Genomic DNA, 21,427 nt, shown 5'->3' with positions numbered 1-21,427 from the left:
CTGCTTTCTTTGGGATTGGAATTATTATATTCTTGTTGAAGTCTGAGGGTATTTCGCTTGTCTCATACATCTTGCTCACCAGATGGTAGAGTTTTGTCAGGACTGGCTCTCCCAAGGCTGTCAGTAGTTCTAATGGAATGTCGTCTACTCCTGGGGCCTTGTTTCGACTCAGGTCTTTCAGTACTGTGTCAAACTCTTCATGCAGTATCACATCTCCTATTTCATCTTCATCTACATCCTCTTCCATTTCCATAATATTGCCCTCAAGTACATCGCCCTTGTGTAGACCCTCCACCTTTCTGCTTTCCCTTCTTTGCTTACAACTGGGTTTCCATCTGAGCTCTTTATATTCATACAAATGGTTCTCTTTTCTCCAAAGGTCTCTTTAATTTTCCTGTAGGCGGTATCTATCTTACCCCTAGTGAGATAAGCCTCTACATCCTTACATTTGTCCTCTAGCCATCCCTGTTTAGCCATTTTGCACTTCCTGCTTATATCATTTTTGAGACGTTTGTATTCCTCATAGCCTGCTTCATTTACTGCATTTTTATATTTTCTCCTTTTATCAATAAATTCAATATTTCTTCTGCTACCCAAGGATTTCTACTAGCCCTTGTCTTTTTACCTACTTGATCCTCTGCTGCCTTAACTACTTCATCCCTCAGAGCTACCCATTCTTCTTCTACGGCATTTCTTTCCCCCATTCCTGTCAATTGTTCCCTTATGCTCTCCCTGAAGCTCTGTACAACCTCTGGTTTCGTCAGTTTATCCAGGTCCCATCTCCTTTAATTCCCACCTTTTTGCAGTTTCTTCAGTTTTAATCTACAGTTCATAACTAATAGATTGTGGTCAGAGCCCACATCTGCCCCTGGAAATGTCTTACAATTAAATAGATGTAATCAAATCGATAAACCACAGCAGTCTTGGCTATTATTTATATTAACAGCTTTTTCAGTATTAGATAACGACATTTCAATTTTTCATGTAGCAAAACGTTTGACGAACTTTGATGAGGTAATAGATTTCTTCACAGACAAGAAAGCACACCATGTAAAGCTGCAGCAAGATTCGAGAGAAAAAAATGCTAGGAGCTAAGGATCGAATAAATATGTACTTTCTTGCTTGTCTCTTGTCTTTATTGGTTTTATGTATCCTATATTTAATTTTGTGTCACACAAAACAGCAAGTTATTAGCTAATAGGCAATAAAGAGTGCAAATTTTCTGAAGAGATCTTGTTCTCCCAATTACAAATAATCCCACCTGTTATTAATGCGAGATATTTTATTTATTTATTTATTTTTTAAAAAACAAGGGCATGCTATCAAACCAGCCGACTGGGAGCAGGAGAGGCACCACAGGACATTTCAATTTCTACTGTCCTGAATATAGTTTCATGGCATCCATTACAAAATATACACGTTTAAATGCCACAGAGTGAAATACAGTGACGTGCCATAAAAGAATGCTGTATGAAGACGCGTGGCACTGCACTTTGTCACACTTAAGACCAAATAACATGTCTTAAATTTCCTCGAACACGTATGTTTTATGTTTCAGATTTTTCAGAAAGATGTGTGCTACAAGATGAACATATTTTTGAAAGTTCGATTTTTTTTAGTATTGACCCGGTTAGCAAATCCGGAGCTGATGCGCAGAGCAGTCAGAGTTATAATGGGTAGTCTCCATGTGACCCGTGTTTACATTTGGTGATTTTGCTGTTTCCCGTTTGTTTGCTCTCACATCAAATGAAAACAAAACAGATATCTGTGGCCGGAAGCTATCAAGTGAATTAAAATAAATTCACATAATTACGGAATGCTAAAACAGGTTATTAGTTTCAGATTTTTTTTTTTTTTTCCACCTATCTGACAGTCAAGCATTAATCGCGTTGCAGAACAATGAAGTTATTTTAGTCTGTTTGGTAAAGAACCTTTTCCACAGAGGAAGTCAATGTATTTGAAACGAAATGTTTAATTCCACAGTACTGGCTAGTTTCAACTGTTCACTGCCTTTCAAGTGCATCTTTTCAACTTCTAGCATGTATGGCATTATGCCATAATAAAGAACCAAATATGATATAATACAGTACTGGTGCTCCAAGAAAATATACATCCTGAAAACCACACTGAAAAGCTTAATATCAGGTCGAGGTCTACTTCATTGGGAATCTGAACATACGAATTTGCACTTTAAGAATGCACTTTAAATGTGCACATTTAGTATGGTTCATGAAATTCCAATGCTCTTGGAGTATCCTCTGATGTCCTTTTTCTTTTATGACATCTTCCAATGTTTTACACGTACATACATAGGGGCCTCCTACGTCACGGTAGCTGCACAAGCACCATGTCGTCAGTTATCTGCACTCTCTGGCAATTGCTGAAACGAACCTATTCCTAACAGGTCACAGGAAAATATTGTAAATGGTAGTTTGAAAAGCATTACTTTCAAAGTAAATATCCTATTATGCAAGTTGAACTGGGTACAAGAATGTACCATGAATTTCTTAAATCACAGAGCATTTGACTCTCAATTAAAAATCAACTCTTTGATTACGAGCCATTTAGAAGAATTTCAAACCTAGTAGATCAGACATTTATCTCACTATTAAAAATTTTGCTGCCACATTTGTGTGATATATCTTAAAGTGTAACACGTGCAAAAAAAGATCAGCATTATATGCGAAAGCTTAACTTCTCTTGCAGCTTATTGACCTTAGAGACCAATATTATTCTTGTAGCAACACTATGTATATTAATTTAAACTATTAACTTTCGTTGTTTGTGTGTTTGTGCTACTTAATAGTGATGTTGCTTTTGGCTGGTCTTACGCTCTGAATATCAGCTGTCATCGGCTGGCGAGATCACGTGACATGAGCTATGACTGGCTTACAAAAGCGCATTGCAATCTCGATTTCAATGATTTGAGAAAGTAACATGAGGTATTTGGTGGAATTCCAATGTATACTTTGGTAACACAAAAATACACAGCATACATGTTGCATTTCGTTTTCTAAAGTGCCGGGAAATTCTACGCCTGTGTATGAAACCATAACCATTCACAGGATTGATAAGTTTTGCAGTTCTGAGGGAAATATATAGTGCCACTTAACACGGAAAAAGTGTGTTTTCGCCTGGGAGAAAGTGTATTTCTAACCAAGAAAGCCGGGAAAAATCTGGGAATTTTTTTTCCTTGTCCACGTATACACCCTGGAACTGCTTTCCTTCCAAACTACAACAGCTTAATCTTCCCCGATGCCAACTACCTATGCTTCAATTAGCAAATTATTGTCTTCTTTGGGAGCAAAGTTATCACGTATATATGGTGGGTCATTTGTCTCACTTTATGTGCTCACCCAACTATCTTAACTTCTGGATATATTCAAATGTGTCACAAAACCAAACACAGTAACAACCTTCCTTGATTCTTGCATTTTCCAGAATAAGCTGAAAACAGAGTATTTTGCAGAACCGATGTATTTCTCTAATACATGTAATATCTGAAATTTACATTGAGCCGTACAATCAGAGAAGTCTGTGGTAAGACAAGTATATGCACTTTCAACGGTAATTAGACTATATCTAACCTTCTCACCCTCCTACTGCTCTTTCAGTACTAGACGGCCACTTATTCCAGCTTAAATTCCAGCTTAACAGTTTGATCCTGGTCTTTCTACATAAAATATTAGAGATCAGAATTGAGCTCTATATACACTCTCAGAGACTTGACTCACTAGCATCCTGTGGTGCCCATTTAAATGAAAACTCATCGCTTGACTCCATTGTAGTGTATGAGTGGACTATACCAGCAAAGGGAGAGAGGAAATATGCAGGTTCGCAAGTGTAACCAAGAACTTGCAGTATTGCCACTACATAAGCAACCATTTGGAAAGACTATATTCTATATAACAAAATAATGACTGATCAGATAGTAGTGAATATCATTCCAAGCACTACTCCCCACCACTAACCAATCAGTAACGGTCAGAAAATTCGCATTTTGTTATAAATGTGAAATAGATGCAAATTCTGTCTCAAAATGTGAAAACGCAAAATTATTTAATAGATGCTGTTTCATAGTGAATTGCATCCAGATGAGCTATTTATCACAGATTATTTGAAATAGCTTTATTTTCTGCACACATACTCGAAAATGTAAGCAGTTACTGGCATTATACATCATCTCGCAAAGCCCAATTTGGAAATATAATGTATGCAAGAACGTACTTGCAAAATAAAGTGTATAAACGCAACAATATATCAGTGCATTCAATGATCTGATGCCATGCCAATGTGGACAGCTGAATGGTCTGTTTAAGCTACACATCACATAATGCAATGTAGTACTCAGCCACGAGACGTAGCATTTATATAAGAAAGAAATGTTTACGTTTGTTTGTTAGCTAAAGCTCAAAAGATAGTATAATGTGGACAGTATTAACATGGCAAATTATGTGGCAGATGTTCTGAATTGTAGTTGCACCGAATAATGCTAGAGGTAAGGCCTGAACTACGTCGTTAACAATACTCTGCTAACTTCAACAAGCAATTGCGCAGTAGCTGTCCCTCAATGTTTTGTGCTGTGCATTGCCATTGCTCGTTGTTTTCTTTTCTTCTTTTGAAATATATGAAGTGACTGATACATCACTCCTTCCCCAGTCTTTTTACACTCATGGCCATGTGCGACTATAGCCTACAGCACCTGCTCTCTGCAATATACCAACTGGAAAACAAAATCTGTAAACCAGAATGAGATTTTCACTCTGCAGCGGAGTGTGCGCTGATATGAAACTTCCTGGCAGATTAAAACTGTGTGCCCGACCGAGACTCGAACTCGGGACCTTTGCCTTTCGCGGGCAAGTGCTATACCAACTGAGCTACCGAAGCACGACTCACGCCCGGTACTCACAGCTTTACTTCTGCCCGAGAAAGGCAAAGGTCCCAAGTTCGAGTCTCGGTCGGGCACACAGTTTTAATCTGCCAGGAAGTTTCAAAATCTGTAAAGTTTTTTGACAGTACCGAAATTCTTCCTCTAACTTTAAAATTGAGTGGTCATTTATTCGGTTCTACTTCTACACTATGTGCCTTGTCAGTTCTATCTGTAGCATTGTCAAACATAGGTAGTAGGGCTGTGAATGCATGTGAAAGGTCAAAATTAGTAGTCTTTAGACCTTTTAATCTTCAGATTGGGTGGGACAAGACAAATTTCAACACGGCAGTAATTATTGACAGGTTAAATGCAGCTAACCAAAGAAAAGAAAGGCCATTTTGGAAGAAAAAGGTGTTAAAAGTTTTTGCAAAAGCAAACATTCCAGTCAAAAAGTTCCCAATCAGCACTTTTTTTTAACAGGCAGTTTCACGGAACTAATAATTTGTTTGTCTTCACTCATGTAGCATGACTACCTTTTACATTTGAGCGTATGATCATTTACAAAGAATAGATGCTACGTTTCCTGGTCCCTACCAATCAGTCATTGTACTGGTGTATATAATCATTTTTCCAAATGGTTGTGTAAGGAGAGGCAACGCTGTGAGTCCTCAATTATACATGTGAACTTGTGTAATCTTTCTTTGTAGTCCACTTGTGCATGACAATAGAAGCAAGTGAGAATTTTCAGTCGAATGGGCAGCAGCGGAGACTGGTGAGTTGAGTCTCCAAGCATATGGAGATAGTAAGTTTGGAGATGACATCAGAGGACCCTCTGGTAAATGTAAAGCGGTATACTGAGCTCTTATACATCTACAGTATAACCCCACTTTTATGTTCTCAAAGTTAATGTTTCCCCACCATTTACAACATTTTTTTATCGCTCTCATCAAATTTCCTACCTTCACAACATTAATTGTCACATGTTTTTGCATTAATCTGTGTACGATTTCCCCATAATTTACACTTTATGAAACAACTTTCATGGAGAAAAAACTGTAGTAACTTACATAAAATTATGCTAACACGGCATAGGTCTTAAAGTAGTGTTTACAAATGTTATGTGGTTAAGTTTCTTGACATCAGGGGTGCTCTAATCAACAGATCTGAATTGGTAAAAGTAAGAACAATTCATACTTTGTCTCTTGCCACCATTCTGCTTGGCATGGTGACTGATGGGTGTAACTTGAAATGTTGCATCAGTTATGTATTTTTCCAAACATAGCATGGAACATTTCAAGAATTTATTCTCATTTTGAAGTGCATATATGTACACATTTTTGTGCTGTTTCATAAACAAGCAGTGCAAGTGACAGTTTGTGTGTGTGTGTGGTCTTCTGCATAATGGAGGAGGCCAAGTATACCAAAAGACAACTGCAGAGCAAGAAAGCCAGAACAATGCACATGAAGAAAATACACAACATACTTAAAAAATACATCATGCTAATATGAAAAAATACCTAACTGATGCAGTGTTGCATTATTTACATAATGAATGACACAGTTGTAGGCTGTCCAAAAACATTGGATATGATGAACAAAATTAAATAAAAATGTTTCTACTTCCAAGTCAGTTACCAGTTTGTTATGTCAGCAGCTAAACATTATACGAACTTCAGGTAACTTGATGACTATTGTGTACTGATATCATAAATAGCCTATGAAAATGCAGGGGAGGTGAGGGGCCTATGCGTAACTTTTACCATTTAAAATGTTATTTACTCAGACACTTTGATCATATCAAAGACACAGCCTGTGCATGCAGCTGCCAAGAAAGTAACACTATACAAGAAGCAGCAGTCAAATGCAGTATCACATATCAAAGAGGTCTACTAAAATTTTAGATTAAGTAAAACAGCATCAAGTTTTCAGGGACATGCAACATGTTTAAGAGCATGATTGTCTAACTTATGCACAAGTTTTCTGCTAGTTTTCATAATTTTAAGAAAGGAAACGAATCCAGTCTCCTTAGAAGATTAATCTCCCATCGGATGTCCTGCATCTGCTTGGGTGGATGTAGAGGAAAACACCAAGGAAATTGTCGTCTCTGACAGACAATTTACAAACAGAATGGTTGCAGTGAAACGTACTGTCAATAAGGAAAAGGCTACGTCCATTTTAGAGCAAGATTTGCACAAGAGAAAGATTTGGTCCTGGTCTGTGCCATATTTACTGACAGAAGAGCAGAGAGTGCATTGGGCGACATGTTGCCCCAGCTTCACTGACGTAGTTGATGAAGATACCAGTTAGTTGAAACGAACTGTAACTGGAGATGAAAGTTGGTGTTTCCTTGACCCAGAGACAATATGTCAGAGTATGGAATGGCATAGAACATAGTCAACAAAGCTTAAGAAACTCAAGTTGCACAAATCATGCATTGAGAAAATAACGATTGAGCCTCCCCAAATGCAAATGCTTCTGGGATGATCCATAGTGAATTTCTCCCTGTTCTGACGTATAAAATCTTTCCAGACACTACCACATCTCTGATGACAATACAAGAAAACTGGACACGTGTATGAAGTACGTTCTCTTAATGGTGATTAATTATTACATAAATTCATAGCAATCTTCACAAAAGTTGCAGAAATGAATGATAAGCTACAGAACTCACCATTAGCCCATAAATGCAAGCTGCCATGACAAAAAGGATAAAAAGCATGCTTTTTGATGATAAGCCTGTGACCTGTTTTCATTTGACAGAGCACATATGCTCTCTCATAGTAGAGATGGAATAAATGAGAATACAACCATTTGTTTTGTATTCCCTCCAGAGTCTCAAAAAAGTCAGCTTTGTTAGAAGCCCTCTGATCCCAACAATCTGCCATTTTTGTCCTGTCACTGCTGCTTAACAACAGAAAGATGTACACACTAAGTCATGACTAGTCCCACACTCACGCACGCTTCAGTAGACAGGAAGAGTCACAGAATGAGTCACCGGATAGGGAACAACTACAGTGTCGTCATTCCCAGATTTGTCATATTCACAATAACTGTGGTTGGAAGGAAGGCAGTCTGTACAGCATTGATGCAACAGTAGTGCCTTGATTTACAATGTATGGAACCCTCCACATTAAGGCTCACACTCACCTTGTTTCTGATCGTAATGGATTATCTTGATTTCTCTTACTCACTGGATTCTCTACAATCACCAGTGTAGTTAAGTTCGCTGTAATTTTCTTCAAATGACTATTACATGCATCTCTGTATTGATGCATTTTATTATGCTGGGTATTTATATTCAACTTTTGACATAAATCATTTTTGTTCTTGTCTAGCTGGTCTCTCTCTCTCTCTCTCTCTCTCTCTCTCTCTCTCTCTCTCTCTCTCTCTCTCTCTCTCTCTCCCCCCCCCCCCCCTTCCCTTCCTCATGACCCCCCTCCCCTCCTAAAAACTTTATCAGCTTTGTACATCCAATATTCCCCTTTTAGAGAGGTGAAACTCTTTGCATACTACAATTTTATAGGCATTGCCAGGGTCTTAAAAAAATTTTCACACTGGGGCATTACAGTCATACTTTTATGTACACATTAATATACAGCACTGCTGAAGCATATTTATCTCATTTTAAATTTCATGTTTTTCCAGCAGCTTCTTTCACAACCAAGATAACTGAAGTGCAACACCTGCCCTATGAATTGATTGTCAGAGCACATCTTTGTTCAAACTATACGCACTCCTTTGTAGGCTACAGTTTTGTTTCAATACTACTTTATTACATCTTTAAACAACTGATTTGCCTGTCAAATCATCATCTGAAAATCAACTTCATTTTTGTAAATGACAAAATGATGGTTAACTGATTCTGGGCAAAGGTACTGCTTTATCACACTATCTTCAATCATTTGAGCACTGAACACTGCACTTTCTTAGAGAGCTGTTAACTCACGCCAGCACTGCTTTGAATATATACAGCTTCTTTTCTGTGTTTACTTCGTAGATTCTTACTTAAATTGCGTGTGAGTTTCATATAGGAGGTGTAATTTCGAGTTTTAGTTACTGTAATCATAAATTCAGGCAGATTGTAGCGCAGTCGTTAGGCATTTGTACAGGTTAGTTCATACATTCTTTGCATGTTTCCCTTGCGTTATCTAGGCACGGACTCGTGTTTCAGTAACTGTTGTTCAACATCGATTAGAATGGACAGGGACTGTGATTGCTGTGTTCGGATGAAGGCTGAGTTGGCATCCCTTCGCTCACAGCTGCAGGTGGCGCTGACTTCGGTCGCGCAGCTTGAGGCTGTTGCCAATGGGCACCACTGTTGGGAGCCGGACTTGGGTATCACGGGGATGTCAACCTCGTCCCGTCTGTCCCCAGATCGGTCTGCCGCTGTGGTTGCCCCGGTTGCTGCCCGCAGTGGGGCTGAGGCCTCGCCTGTGGTTGATTGGGAGGTCATTCCAGGGCGTGGAAGGGAGCAAAAGACGTCCCCGGAGGCTGATCAGAAGCCTCCCCGGTGCGTCTGACAAACAGGTTTCAGGTACTGTCTCTGGCTGAGCCAGATGCAGCTGCCTGCCCTGTTTCAGAGGATGATTCTCAGCCTTCAAGGTCCGGGCAATCGCAGAGGGTGGGCTTATTGGTAGTTGGGAGCTCCAATGTTAGGCGCATAATGGGGCCCCTTAGGGATATGGCGGCTAAGGAGGAGAAGAAATCCAGTGTGCACTCTGTGTGCATTCTGGGTGGAGTCATTCCTGATGTGGAAAGGATCCTTCCGGATGCCATGAAGAGCTCAGGGTGCAGCCAGCTGCAGGTTGTGGCACATGTCGGCACTAGTGACGTGTGTCGCTTTGGATCTGAGGAAATTCTCTCTGGATTCCAGTGGCTATCTAAGCTGGTGAAGGCTGCCGGTCTTGCTTACGAGATGAAGGCAGAGCTCACCATCTGCAGCATCGCTGACAGAACCGACTGCGGACCTTTGGCGGCTACACGGGTAGCGGAGGCTGTGTGGCGTGGACTGGGCAGTTTTTTAGGTTAGAAGGCCTCGGGAAAGTACGGGGTGGGCTGCAATATCAAATGGCATGGCAAATACAGGACGTGCTTGGATCAAGGAACAGCCAGAATTGTAGTTGTAAATTGTTGTATTTGTGTTGGGAAAGTCCCTGAGCTTCAAGCGCTAATAGAAAGCACAGAAGCTGAAATTGTTATAGGCACAGAAAGCTGGCTAAAGACTGAAATAAGTTCTGCAGAAATTTTTATGACGTCTCAGACGGTGTTCAGGAAAGATAGATTAGGCAGAATTGGTGGTGGAGTGTTTGTATCTGTCAGTAGTGGTTTATCATGTAGTGAAGTCGAAGTAGATACTCCGTGCGAATTGGTATGGGTGGAGGTTATACTTAACAGCCAAACTAAGTTAATAATTGGCTCCTTCTACCGACCCCCAGACTCCAATGATGTAGTTGCTGAACAGTTCAGAGAAAATTTGAGTCTCATAACAAATAAATACCCCACTCATACGGTTATAGTTGGTGGAGACTTCAACCTTCCCTCGATATGTTGGCAAAAATACTTGTTCAAAACCGGTGGTAGGCAGAAAACATCTTCCGAGATTGTCCTAAATGCTTTCTCCGAAAATTATTTCGAGTAGTCCACGAACCCACGCGAATTGTAAATGGTTGTGAAAACACACTTGACCTCTTAGCCACAAACAATGCAGAGCTAATAGAAAGCATCATGACTGATACAGGGATTAGTGATCACAAGGTCGTTGTAGCTAGGCTCAATACTGTTTCTTTCAAATCCACCAGAAAGAAACACAAAATAATTTTATTTAAAAAAGCGGATAAAGTGTCACTAGAAGCCTCCCTAAGAGACAATCTCCATTCCTTCCAAACTGACTATGCAAATGTAGACGAGATGTGGCTCAAATTCAAAGATATAGTAGCAACAGCAATTGAGAGATTCATACCTCATATATTGGTAAGAGATGGAACTGATCCGAACAGGTCCGAACGCTGTTGCAGAGGCAACGGAAAAAGGATGCGAAGTTCAGAAGAACGCGAAATCCCAAAGATTGGCTAAAATTTACTGACGCGCGAAATTTGGCACCGACTTCAATGCGAGATGCCTTTAATAGGTTCCAAAACGAAACATTGTCTTGAAATTTGGTACAAAATCCGAAGAAATTCTGGTCGTATGTAAAGTACAAAAGCGGCAAGACGCAGTCAATACCTTCGCTGCACAGTGCCAATGGTACTGTTACAGACGACTGTGCCGCTACAGCGGAGTTATTGAATGCAGTTTTCCGAAATTCCTTCACCAGGGAGGACGAGTGGAATATTCCAGAATTTGAAACACAAACAGCAGCTAGCATGAGTTTCTTAGAAGTAGATACTTTAGGGGTTGCGAAGCAACTCAAATCGCTTGATACGGGCAAGTCTTCAGGTCCAGATTGTACACTGATTAGGTTCCTTCCAGATTATGCTGATACAATAGCTCCCTACTTAGCAATCATATACAACCGCTCACTCACTGATAGATCTGTACCTACAGATTGGAAAATTGCGCAGGTCGCACCAGTGTTTAAGAAGGGTAGTAGGAGTAATCCATCGAACTACAGACCTATATCATTGACATCGGTTTGCAGTAGGGTTTTGGAGCATATACTGTATTCAAACTTTATAAATCACCTCGAAGGGAACGATCTATTGATACGCAATCAGCATGGTTTCAGAAAACATCGTTCTTGTGCAACACAGCTAGCTCTTTATTCGCACGGAGTAATGGCCGCTATCGACAGCGGATCTCAAGTTGATTCCGTATTTCTAGATTTCCGGAAAGCTTTTGACACCGTTCCTCACAAGCGACTTCTAATCAAGCTGCGGGCCTATGGGGTATCGTCTCAGTTGTGCGACTGGATTCGTGATTTCCTGTCAGGAAGGTTGCAGTTCGTAGTAATAGACGGCAAATCATCGAGTAAAACTGAAGTGATATCAGGTGTTCCCCAGGGAAGCGTCCTGGGACCTCTGCTGTTCCTGATCTATATAAATGACCTGGGTGACAATCTGAGCAGTTCTCTTAGGTTGTTCGCAGATGATGCTGTAATTTACCGTCTAGTAAGGTCATCCGAAGACCAGTATCAGTTGCAAAGCTATTTAGAAAAGATTGTTGTATGGTGTGGCAGGTGGCAGTTGACACTAAATAACGAAAAGTGTGAGGTGATCCATATGAGTTCCAAAAGAAATCCATTGGAATTCGATTACTCGATAAATAGTACAATTCTCAAGGTTGTCAATTCAACTAAGTACCTGGGTGTTAAAATTACGAACAACTTCAGTTGGAAAGACCACATAGATAATATTGTGGGGAAGGCAAGCCAAAGGTTGCGTTTCATTGGCAGGACACTTAGAAGATGCAACGAGTCCACTAAAGAGACAGCTTACACTACACTTGTTCGTCCTCTGTTAGAATATTGCTGCGCGGTGTGGGATCATTACCAGGTGGGATTGACGGAGGACATCGAAAGGGTGCAAAAAAGGGCAACTCATTTTGTATTATCACATAATAGGGGAGAGAGTGTGGCAGATATGATACGTGAGTTGGGATGGAAGTCATTAAAGCAAAGACGTTTCTCATCGCAGCAAGATCTATTTACGAAATTTCAGTCACCAACTTTCTCTTCCGAATGTGAAAATATTTTGTTGAGCCCAACCTACATAGGTAGGAATGATCATCAAAATACAATAAGAGAGATCAGAGCTCGAACAGAAAGGTTTAGGTGTTCGTTTTTCCCGCACCGTTCGGGAGTGGAATGGTAGAGAGATAGTATGATTGTTGTTCGATGAACCCTCTGCCAAGCACTTAAATGTGAATTGCAGAGTAATCATGTAGATGTAGATGTACGTTGAGAACTATTGTATTTTATAGACTCTACAGTAAAAAATATGTTTTTCTGTGGAAAATCATTCTCAGCAACTGAACACTGGCCTAGTCATTGTAAATTAATCTAGAAATCACATTAATGAACTTTACATCTTGTGGTCTGAGTATGAGTTGTTGAAAAAATACCCACACAATCCCTCTTCTTCACATGTAAAAAAAAAAGTTCATAAAGGAAAAAATGGATGTATGATGACCTTATTTTGATCTTTTGGAGACACAGTACAGTTACAACTCACCATCTTTGCCTATCCTTGTACTGCACTCGTCACCCTCTCTATCAGAATCCAAATCCAAATCATCGTCTTCTGCATCTGATAACACCGAGTTTGTTGAAGTTTTCACTGAAAACATAAATACTCGGTTTTAACATTTGATGGAGTTTAGATAGAAAATCAAACATTTTATGATGGGTGTGAAACAATAGAAACAGCAAATACTGTCTTCACACTAATACAAATAAGTAGATGTTCTTTATTTTGCTATAGTAAACCATGCCTATGATGTAGCAATTCCTATGATGCACAAACCAATACACTGTTTCACTGTAAATGCCAAGAAACAAACAATATCTGCATAAACAACAGGTGGGCAACTGACTTGTTCAATAATCACACTGCAAAAGCAATTTATGCCATTAAAAGCAGGGGCGGTGGCAAGGGAAGGCTATGGGGGCTATAGCCCCCCTCCCCCCAAAGGAGTATCATATTACACTGGATAAAATGACGTCAGAACTCACTGAATATGTTACTTAAACAGATTCAATCATTTTTTTTACAATTATGTAGAAATATAGGTTGCAACGTATTTCAAACACATTTTAACAAAAGAATAACAGCAGCAAATAGCTCACTATCTAAACCAATAAATATCATTTAACTTAAAATGGACATATTATTATTTATTAATATACACTGGGTGTATATTAATGTACGAGTACCATTTACGATAATGAAGAAAGCTAAATATGCCAGGTATGCCTACCAACACTTATAAATTGCTGACCCCAGACAAAAACTTCGAAATCGCTGGACATCTGGGTCAAATCGTATTATTTTCCCAGACACACACATTCTGTAGACAAGTTTTTACCCTGAACTCCAAAACAGTTTCCAAAAACTCCTTTAAGCAACATCAAATTTTAGCAATTTGTCGGAGGAAGACCTAGACTCTTCTTTTGTTAAGCGACACTCCATTCCCCCAACCCGCTACATATATTCGACGGCAGAAGTTAGTTGTGGCAGCACCTACCAACATTTTTCAGAACTTCGGCTTACTTTGCACTCAATTCTAAGCCGCAGGCAGCTTTTTGGATTACAAAAACCGGAAAAAAGGTGCGGCTTAGATTCGAGTAAATATGGTACCTTCCTAATGTTGATATACACATTTCAGATGGCTACTTAAAACATTTGCTCATACCAAATACACTGAACACCAACAGTACTTCCATTTCTATAACTGTCAGCTATCAAAGTTCAAAATGTCCCTCCCCAGCAGCACATGTGGGTGCCCAGTGCCAAGTGGGAAGCTAATTACATTACTAAGACCTTCAAAGACAATATCCTGTGCAACGATGCCCAAGACAGATTTTCCATTAACTTTCGGTGTTTCTCTTCAAAATGACATATGTATGATATCTGTACAATGTTTTTTCTTGTGCAATAAATAATTAAAAGTGTTCCAGACTTTATGTACAGCCGGTATTAAGATTATCACCACATCTTAATTCTGAAACTCTAAGGACTGTATATTATGGATTAGCATACCCTTCCTTGTCTTATGGAATAGTACTGTGGGGTGGGACACATCAAACTAATATGAAAAGGGTTTTCATACTGCAGAAGTGAGCCTTGAGGAACATAGCAAATGTAAAACCAGGATCTTCTTGCAAACCCCTATTCATTAGACACAATATTCTCACAGTTTATGCCATGTATATACCAGAAACTATAAGACTAATGAAAGAGGACACCAAGATCATAAAAATAAACACTGATGTTCACAACTATGAAACAAGGGATAGAAAAGACTAATATGGTTAACAGAAGATTAACTTTAACAGTGAAAAGCCCCTATGTCAAAGGAGCTGTTTTTAATAACTTGTTACAAAAAAGAAAGGAAAAGGGAGAGAAGGAAACATAGTAGGTGAATATGGATTGGGGGGAAGGAAAGAAAGAGGAAGCCGCCTTGTACAATTTTGCACAGAGCATAACTTAATCATAGCTAACACTTGGTTCAAGAATCATAAAAGAAGGTTGTATACCTGGAAGAATCCTGGAGATACTAAAAGGTGTCAGATAGATTTTATAATGGTAACAAAGAGATTTAGGAACCAGGTATTAAATTGTAAGACATTTCCTGGGGCAGATGTGGATTCTGACCACAATCTATTGGTTATGAACTGCAGATTGAAACTGAAGAAACTGCAAAAAGGTGGGAATTTAAGGAGATGGGACCTGGATAAACTGAAAGAACCAGAGGTTGTAGAGAGTTTCACGGAGAGCATAAGGGAACAATTGACAGGAATGGGGGAAAGAAATACAGTAGAAGAAGAATGGGCAGCTCTGAGGGATGAAGTAGTGAAGGCAGCAGACGATCAAGTAGGTAAAAAGACGAGGGCTAATAGAAATCCTTGGGTAACAGAAGAAATATTGAATTTAATTGATGAAAGGAGAAAATATAAAAATGCAGTAAATGAAGTATGCAAAAAGGAATACAAACGTCTCAAAAATGATATCGACAGGAAGTGCAAAATGGCTAAGCAGGGATGGCTAGAGGACAAATGTAAGGATGTAGAGGCTTGTCTCACTAGGGGTAAGATAGATACTGCCTACAGGAAAATTAAAGAGACCTTTGGAGAGAAGAGAACCACTTTTATGAACATCAAGAGCTCAGATGGCAACCCAGTTCTAAGCAAAGAAGGGAAGGCAGAAAGGTGGAAGGAGTATATAGAGGGTTTATACAAGGGCGATGTACTTCAGGACAATATTATGGAAATGGAAGAGGATGTAGATGAAGACGAAATGGGAGATAAGATACTGCGTGAAGAGTTTGACAGAGCACTGAAAGACCTGAGTTGAAACAAGGCCCCGGGAGTAGACAACATTCCATTAGAACTACTGATGGCCTCGGGAGAGCCAGTCATGACAAAACTCAACCATCTGGTGAGCACGATGTATACCCTCAGACTTCAAGAAGAATATAATAATTCCAATCCCAAAGAAAGCAGGTGTTGACAGATGTGAAAATTACCGAACTATCAGTTTAATAAGTCACAGCTGCAAAATACTAACGCGAATTCTTTACAGACGAATGGAAAAACTGGTAGAAGCGGACCTCGGGGAAGATCAGTTTGGATTCCGTAGAAATGTTGGAACACGTGAGGCAATACTAACCTTACGACTTATCTTAGGAGAAAGATTAAGAAAAGGCAAACCTACGTTTCTAGCATTTGTAGACTTAGAGAAAGCTTTTGGCAATGTTAACTGGAATACTCTCTTTCAAATTCTGAAGGTGGCAGGGGTAAAATACAGGGAGTGAAAGGCTATTTACAATTTGTACAGAAACCAGATGGCAGTTGTAAGAGTCGAGGGGCATGAAAGGGAAGCAGTGGTTGGGAAAGGAGTGAGACAGGGTTGTAGCCTCTCCCCGATGTTATTCAATCTGTATATTGAGCAAGCAGTAAAGGAAACAAAAGAAAAATTCAGAGTAGGTATTAAAATTCATGGAGAAGTAGTAAAAACTTTGAGGTTCGCCGATGACATTGTAATTCTGTCAGAGACAGCAAAGGACTTGGAAGAGCAGTTGAACGGAATGGACAGTGTCTTGAAAGGTGGATATAAGATGAACATCAACAAAAGCAAAACGAGGATAATGGAATGTAGTCAAATTGAGTCGGGTGATGCTGAGGGAATTAGATTAGGAAACGAGACACTTAAAGTAGTAAAGGAGTTTTGCTATTTAGGGAGTAAAATAACTGATGATGGTCGAAGTAGAGGATATAAAATGTAGACTGGCAATGGCAAGGAAAGCGTTTCTCAAGAAGAGAAATTTGTTAACATCGAGTATAGATTTAAGTGTCAGGAAGTCGTTTCTGAAAGTATTTGTATGGAGTGTAGCCATGTATGGAAGTGAAACATGGACGATAACTAGTTTGGACAAGAAGAGAATAGAAGCTTTCAAAATGTGGTGCTACAGAAGAATGCTGAAGATAAGGTGGGTAGATCACGTAACTAATGAGGAGGTATTGAATAGGATTGGGGAGAAGATAAGTTTGTGGCACAACTTGACTAGAAGAAGGGATCGGTTGGTAGGACATGTTTTGAGGCATCAAGGGATCACAAATTTAGCATTGGAGGGCACCGTGGAGGGTAAAAATCGTAGAGGGAGACCAAGAGATGAATACACTAAGCAGATTCAGAAGGATGTAGGTTGCAGTAGGTACTGGGAGATGAAGAAGCTTGCACAGGATAGAGTAGCATGGAGAGCTGCATCAAACCAGTCTCAGGACTGAAGACCACAACAACAACAACAACAACAACAACACCAAAGAAAGCTAAGTTATTGACAGGGGATACTTCTAAAAAGTGAGTCAAGCAGTGGCTTATCCAAAAATGCCCCTATAACATGAATTTATCTTGAATTATAACATAATAAAAAATAACGTAACTAAAAAAAATTGAAATTGTAATAACTTCATACTTAGTTGAAAATGTGCATGCATGTAAAATTACGTGATAAGAGCAATAAACTGAATTGAAATTGACAATATTCACAATATACATTAATGACAACACTGGTTACTTTCATCAAATATCCCTCAATTAAAATGTACATAAGACAGTTTCTTATTACCTTGAGCTGTCGACGTTGTCATAGTTGTAGTTGCTGTAGTAGTCACTGTCGTAACTTCAGAGAGATGTTCTGCACCTTCCCCTGGGGAATATTTCGTTTCTATTGTTGTTGTAGTGCTGCTTGTCACTGTCTCAGATGTTTGCTGTAACCATACACCAAATTATCAGTTTGTGTTGCAGAACTGTTTTGATTAATATTAGTTCGCTCTGGCCCTTTAACAGCAGATAATCTGTGACTGCATCAGTCGAGCAATAAAAGAGGAGGAGCTAAGTACAGCATTATGCAGCATTCATATGATTTCATGCACTACATATTATCATTATATGCAAATATTGTCACCTATATGATACAATAGTCACTGAATCACAACTATTTATGTAACTCAGAAAACTAGAATACAAGCAATACTCGATGACAGCATATGTAAAGATATTTTTCAGTACAAGGAACTTATCAATGAGTCACATCATTTATCATATTCAAGTCATAAGGCTCCAGTCACTTACTAGGGCAGTACACTATTCTCACACAAATTCTCTCTCAAAGATTGTAATCTATGAAATACAGTTATGAGCAAGACCATTTCACAGTGACAAAACTAGATAGATGAACATAAAACAAATTAAATAACAGAAGTTATGAGTAAAAATATGTTTCTTTTCAACACGTTACTTACAACTGTTATTGGTGAAATCTTTCCCGCTGGATCATTAAAGTCATCTGATGAAATCCTTGAGGATGTATTATGAAAATCATCAAAATCTTCATGCATACGACGAACTTGATCTTCTGCATCCTGCCTCTCCTTTTCACGGCGTTCTTCCTCTTCCCTCACCTTGCGTTCTAACCTTTCTTTCTGAATCTTTGCAAGTGCAGCTGAAATGAAAGTAATATGTTGATAGAGAACAAACTAAATGTTAAATCTTACCTCAGTTGCACAAGAGGCAATGCTCAGTTAAGGAGTAAACACCTAAGGTTTGTAGCAGCCAAACGATGACGGTTATCATAACTTATAAAACTGCTTGCTTCTTCCTGCTTTATAAAAACTTATTTACCATTCATTTAATTTGTATTATTTCAAGTGGCTTGAACAAATAAAAATTTATCTCACCAACAATACTGTCTATCCAATTGTGTATCGTACAGATGATCAAATCGACATAACTGTCTACATAAAGCAACCTAAAGTTATTACTAAGAAAAGAACACACTCTTACACAAAAAGAAAACTTCCTTTTTGACAAAAAATGCTTACAAAAGACAAATTAAATTCTCTCTTACCATTTTCTGTATCAAGATATGATTTCTTGTTGCCCTTCATTTGGTTAGTTATTTTCTCCGTTAGTTCCATCTGACGAATTATCTCATCTTTAAAATCATTAATTTCCCGTGCTAGGGCTGCTTCCATATGTGTTTTATCAAGACTTTCCATGAGTTCTTCAAGCTGGGATTGCGTACTGTAGTACCACGTTTCACCATCTTCACTCTCTCTATGGAAAATATATCATCACTAGATGCTATAAATAATATTAGTAAAAATATTGTATGTTCGTTAGGCAAAGGAAAACAGAAAACTTATAAAAAGAAATCACAATTCTGTGTAACAACCATTTAAGATGTCAATAAAATTAGAAATGCAATATAAGTGATATGGGTGGCATCTATCTGGGTTAGTGACTAGATATCACAGCTATCAGAAATTTACGTATTACAAAGAGGGTTGTTTCCTCCAAGGAAAGTGTTTTAAGTGCATTGGAGTTTACCCTACTAGACTCTGCAATGATGCAATGGGGTGCCCACAACAATAGCACCAGTGCCGAGAGCAAAAATGCCTACAAATTACTGCTTGGCTGACACTACTAAGCATCTCAATCTCCAGCGGTGGCATCTCCAGCACAGGCTATCACCACCCATCCTGACTGTCACAAAGAGTGTGTGCAGTCTACACATTGCTGCACAGATAGCGCAGCATCATTCCCACCTTTCTACATTATCAAGGTTTGCCGACTATTCCATGGCATTTGCCATGAAGTCAACCATCAGGAACAGCACGTTCTCCCTTGTCGCGAGTCTGCAATGAAGGTTGCATGCACTGATGCACACAGGGCACCATCACCATCCATATGAACTATGGCAGCTTATTCGGCCACTGCTAAAGCTCCAGCACTCACTTTGTCTGCTGCACCACCACCACCACCACCACCACCACCACCACTACTGCTACTCCCAGTGATCACACTTGTAATGTAAATAGAATAAGTGTTTAGCTGTTGCATGATGTCTTCAAATTGTAGTAACTTCTACATGTTGGGAAAGGTTTTGCCAGAACTCATGAAAAAGCAGCAGCACCACCAGCCGCCATATTCCCTCCACACAAGGAATCAGCAGAGAATGGGAAATTGTATGAAAAGCAGCTCAGACGTCACTTTGAAGCTTCCCAAGTATGCTGACACTATAAAAGCTCTATTCTTGTCATGGATTAAGCTGCAAACTTACAGATTTTCATGTAAATTAGCCCCGACATGAGCATATGATTTCGTCTAGGGTAGAGTTTTATCAGTGTATAAAAAACATCCTAATCAGACCTACAGAGCATGGGCAGGAGAACTACCCACACTTTGACAGAAGTGTCATTTTGTAACTTCGAAACATAAGGAATTATACACTGACAAAATGGTCAGGGACACCATTATTCATTCTGCCCTGGATAAAGAAGCTGTACAGCAGGCTTTACAGTTTGGTGACCCACCACTTGGAGAGGTTACAGCTCCAGCATAGGCTTTCTAAGTGTCAAAAGCAGCAGGCTAGCAATTAGAAAGTTGGGTTGACATAACAGCTGCAGGCATGCCAAATGGCAAGCACAGGATGTCAGTACTTGATTTGGATACATTAACATCATTTGACTTTACAAGCACAGATACAAAAAAATTTATGTCACATAAATTGTATTTTCAGGACTTAGAATCATCAAGCAAGGGATACTCCGACATCTCCTCTGCTGCACTTGGTAGACCCAAGAGTTCACAGCCCACATCATGCTTAAAGCTTCCGCTCGTCCCCACTTTTGCAGAGCGCTTACTGTTCCACTGCTCTTCGTAAACAGGTTAAGGAGGAATTTGATGGACTAACAAATTTGGCTATCACTGAACCAATGCATCTAGTCAATTGGCAACACTACTGGGAGTCATTAAGAAGCCGTCACGAAAATTAAGATTATGTGACGATTTCAAAATGATGGTAAATGCACAGACTCAAATCATTTCATATCCAACAACACATACAGAAGAATTAATGGCCAAACTAGCTGGTGGGAGATATTTCTCAAAAATAGTCTTGGTAGACACCTACTTGCAACTTCCCTGTTTCAAAGATTTCTTGAGCAACTGACGCAAAATATACCATGCTGCACAACAGAGGTTGAAAATACCACTTCAGTTTTAAGGTTCTTTTTCTATCATCATGTGTGATACTAAAAATAAACATGAGACTGAAACTAACAATTTTTTTTTTTTTTTTTACACACGGTAGTACATATGAGAAAGCAAAGAAGAAGTTCCATATAACATTTTAGAAAACAGCAGTCGGGCTAGTTGTGGTAATACCCAAGTCAGTGCCAAAGTGACACCATACAATACAATGGATGATTATTAGCTTTGGTCTCTTGTTTATTTTCAGTATCACATCTGATGATGGGCATGTAAGAGCCCAAAACCAGTCATAGTTTAAGCACAGAAAAATAAAGAGAACCTTAGAGGTTGAAAATACCGCTTCAGT

The 21,427-nt window shown here is 39.2% G+C and overlaps 1 protein-coding gene across 1 annotated transcript in view; it reads right to left on the bottom strand.

Moving 5' to 3' along the window:
* The window catches only part of LOC124614612 (nucleosome-remodeling factor subunit NURF301), a 298,073-nt gene that overhangs the window by 237,061 nt on the left and 39,585 nt on the right, over window positions 1-21,427 (bottom strand). The window contains exons 4-7 of the mRNA XM_047142958.1: window positions 18,935-19,143; window positions 18,330-18,529; window positions 17,654-17,795; window positions 13,039-13,143 (exon numbers count right to left, since the gene is read on the bottom strand). Of these exons, the coding sequence (XP_046998914.1) occupies window positions 13,039-13,143; window positions 17,654-17,795; window positions 18,330-18,529; window positions 18,935-19,143 (656 nt within the window). The remainder of the gene's footprint in view (window positions 1-13,038; window positions 13,144-17,653; window positions 17,796-18,329; window positions 18,530-18,934; window positions 19,144-21,427) is intronic.

The sequence above is a fragment of the Schistocerca americana genome, chromosome 1 (assembly GCF_021461395.2).
Source record: "Schistocerca americana isolate TAMUIC-IGC-003095 chromosome 1, iqSchAmer2.1, whole genome shotgun sequence".
NCBI classification, from domain to species: domain Eukaryota; kingdom Metazoa; phylum Arthropoda; class Insecta; order Orthoptera; family Acrididae; genus Schistocerca; species Schistocerca americana.
This window is presented reverse-complemented; position numbering and strand designations above follow the sequence as displayed.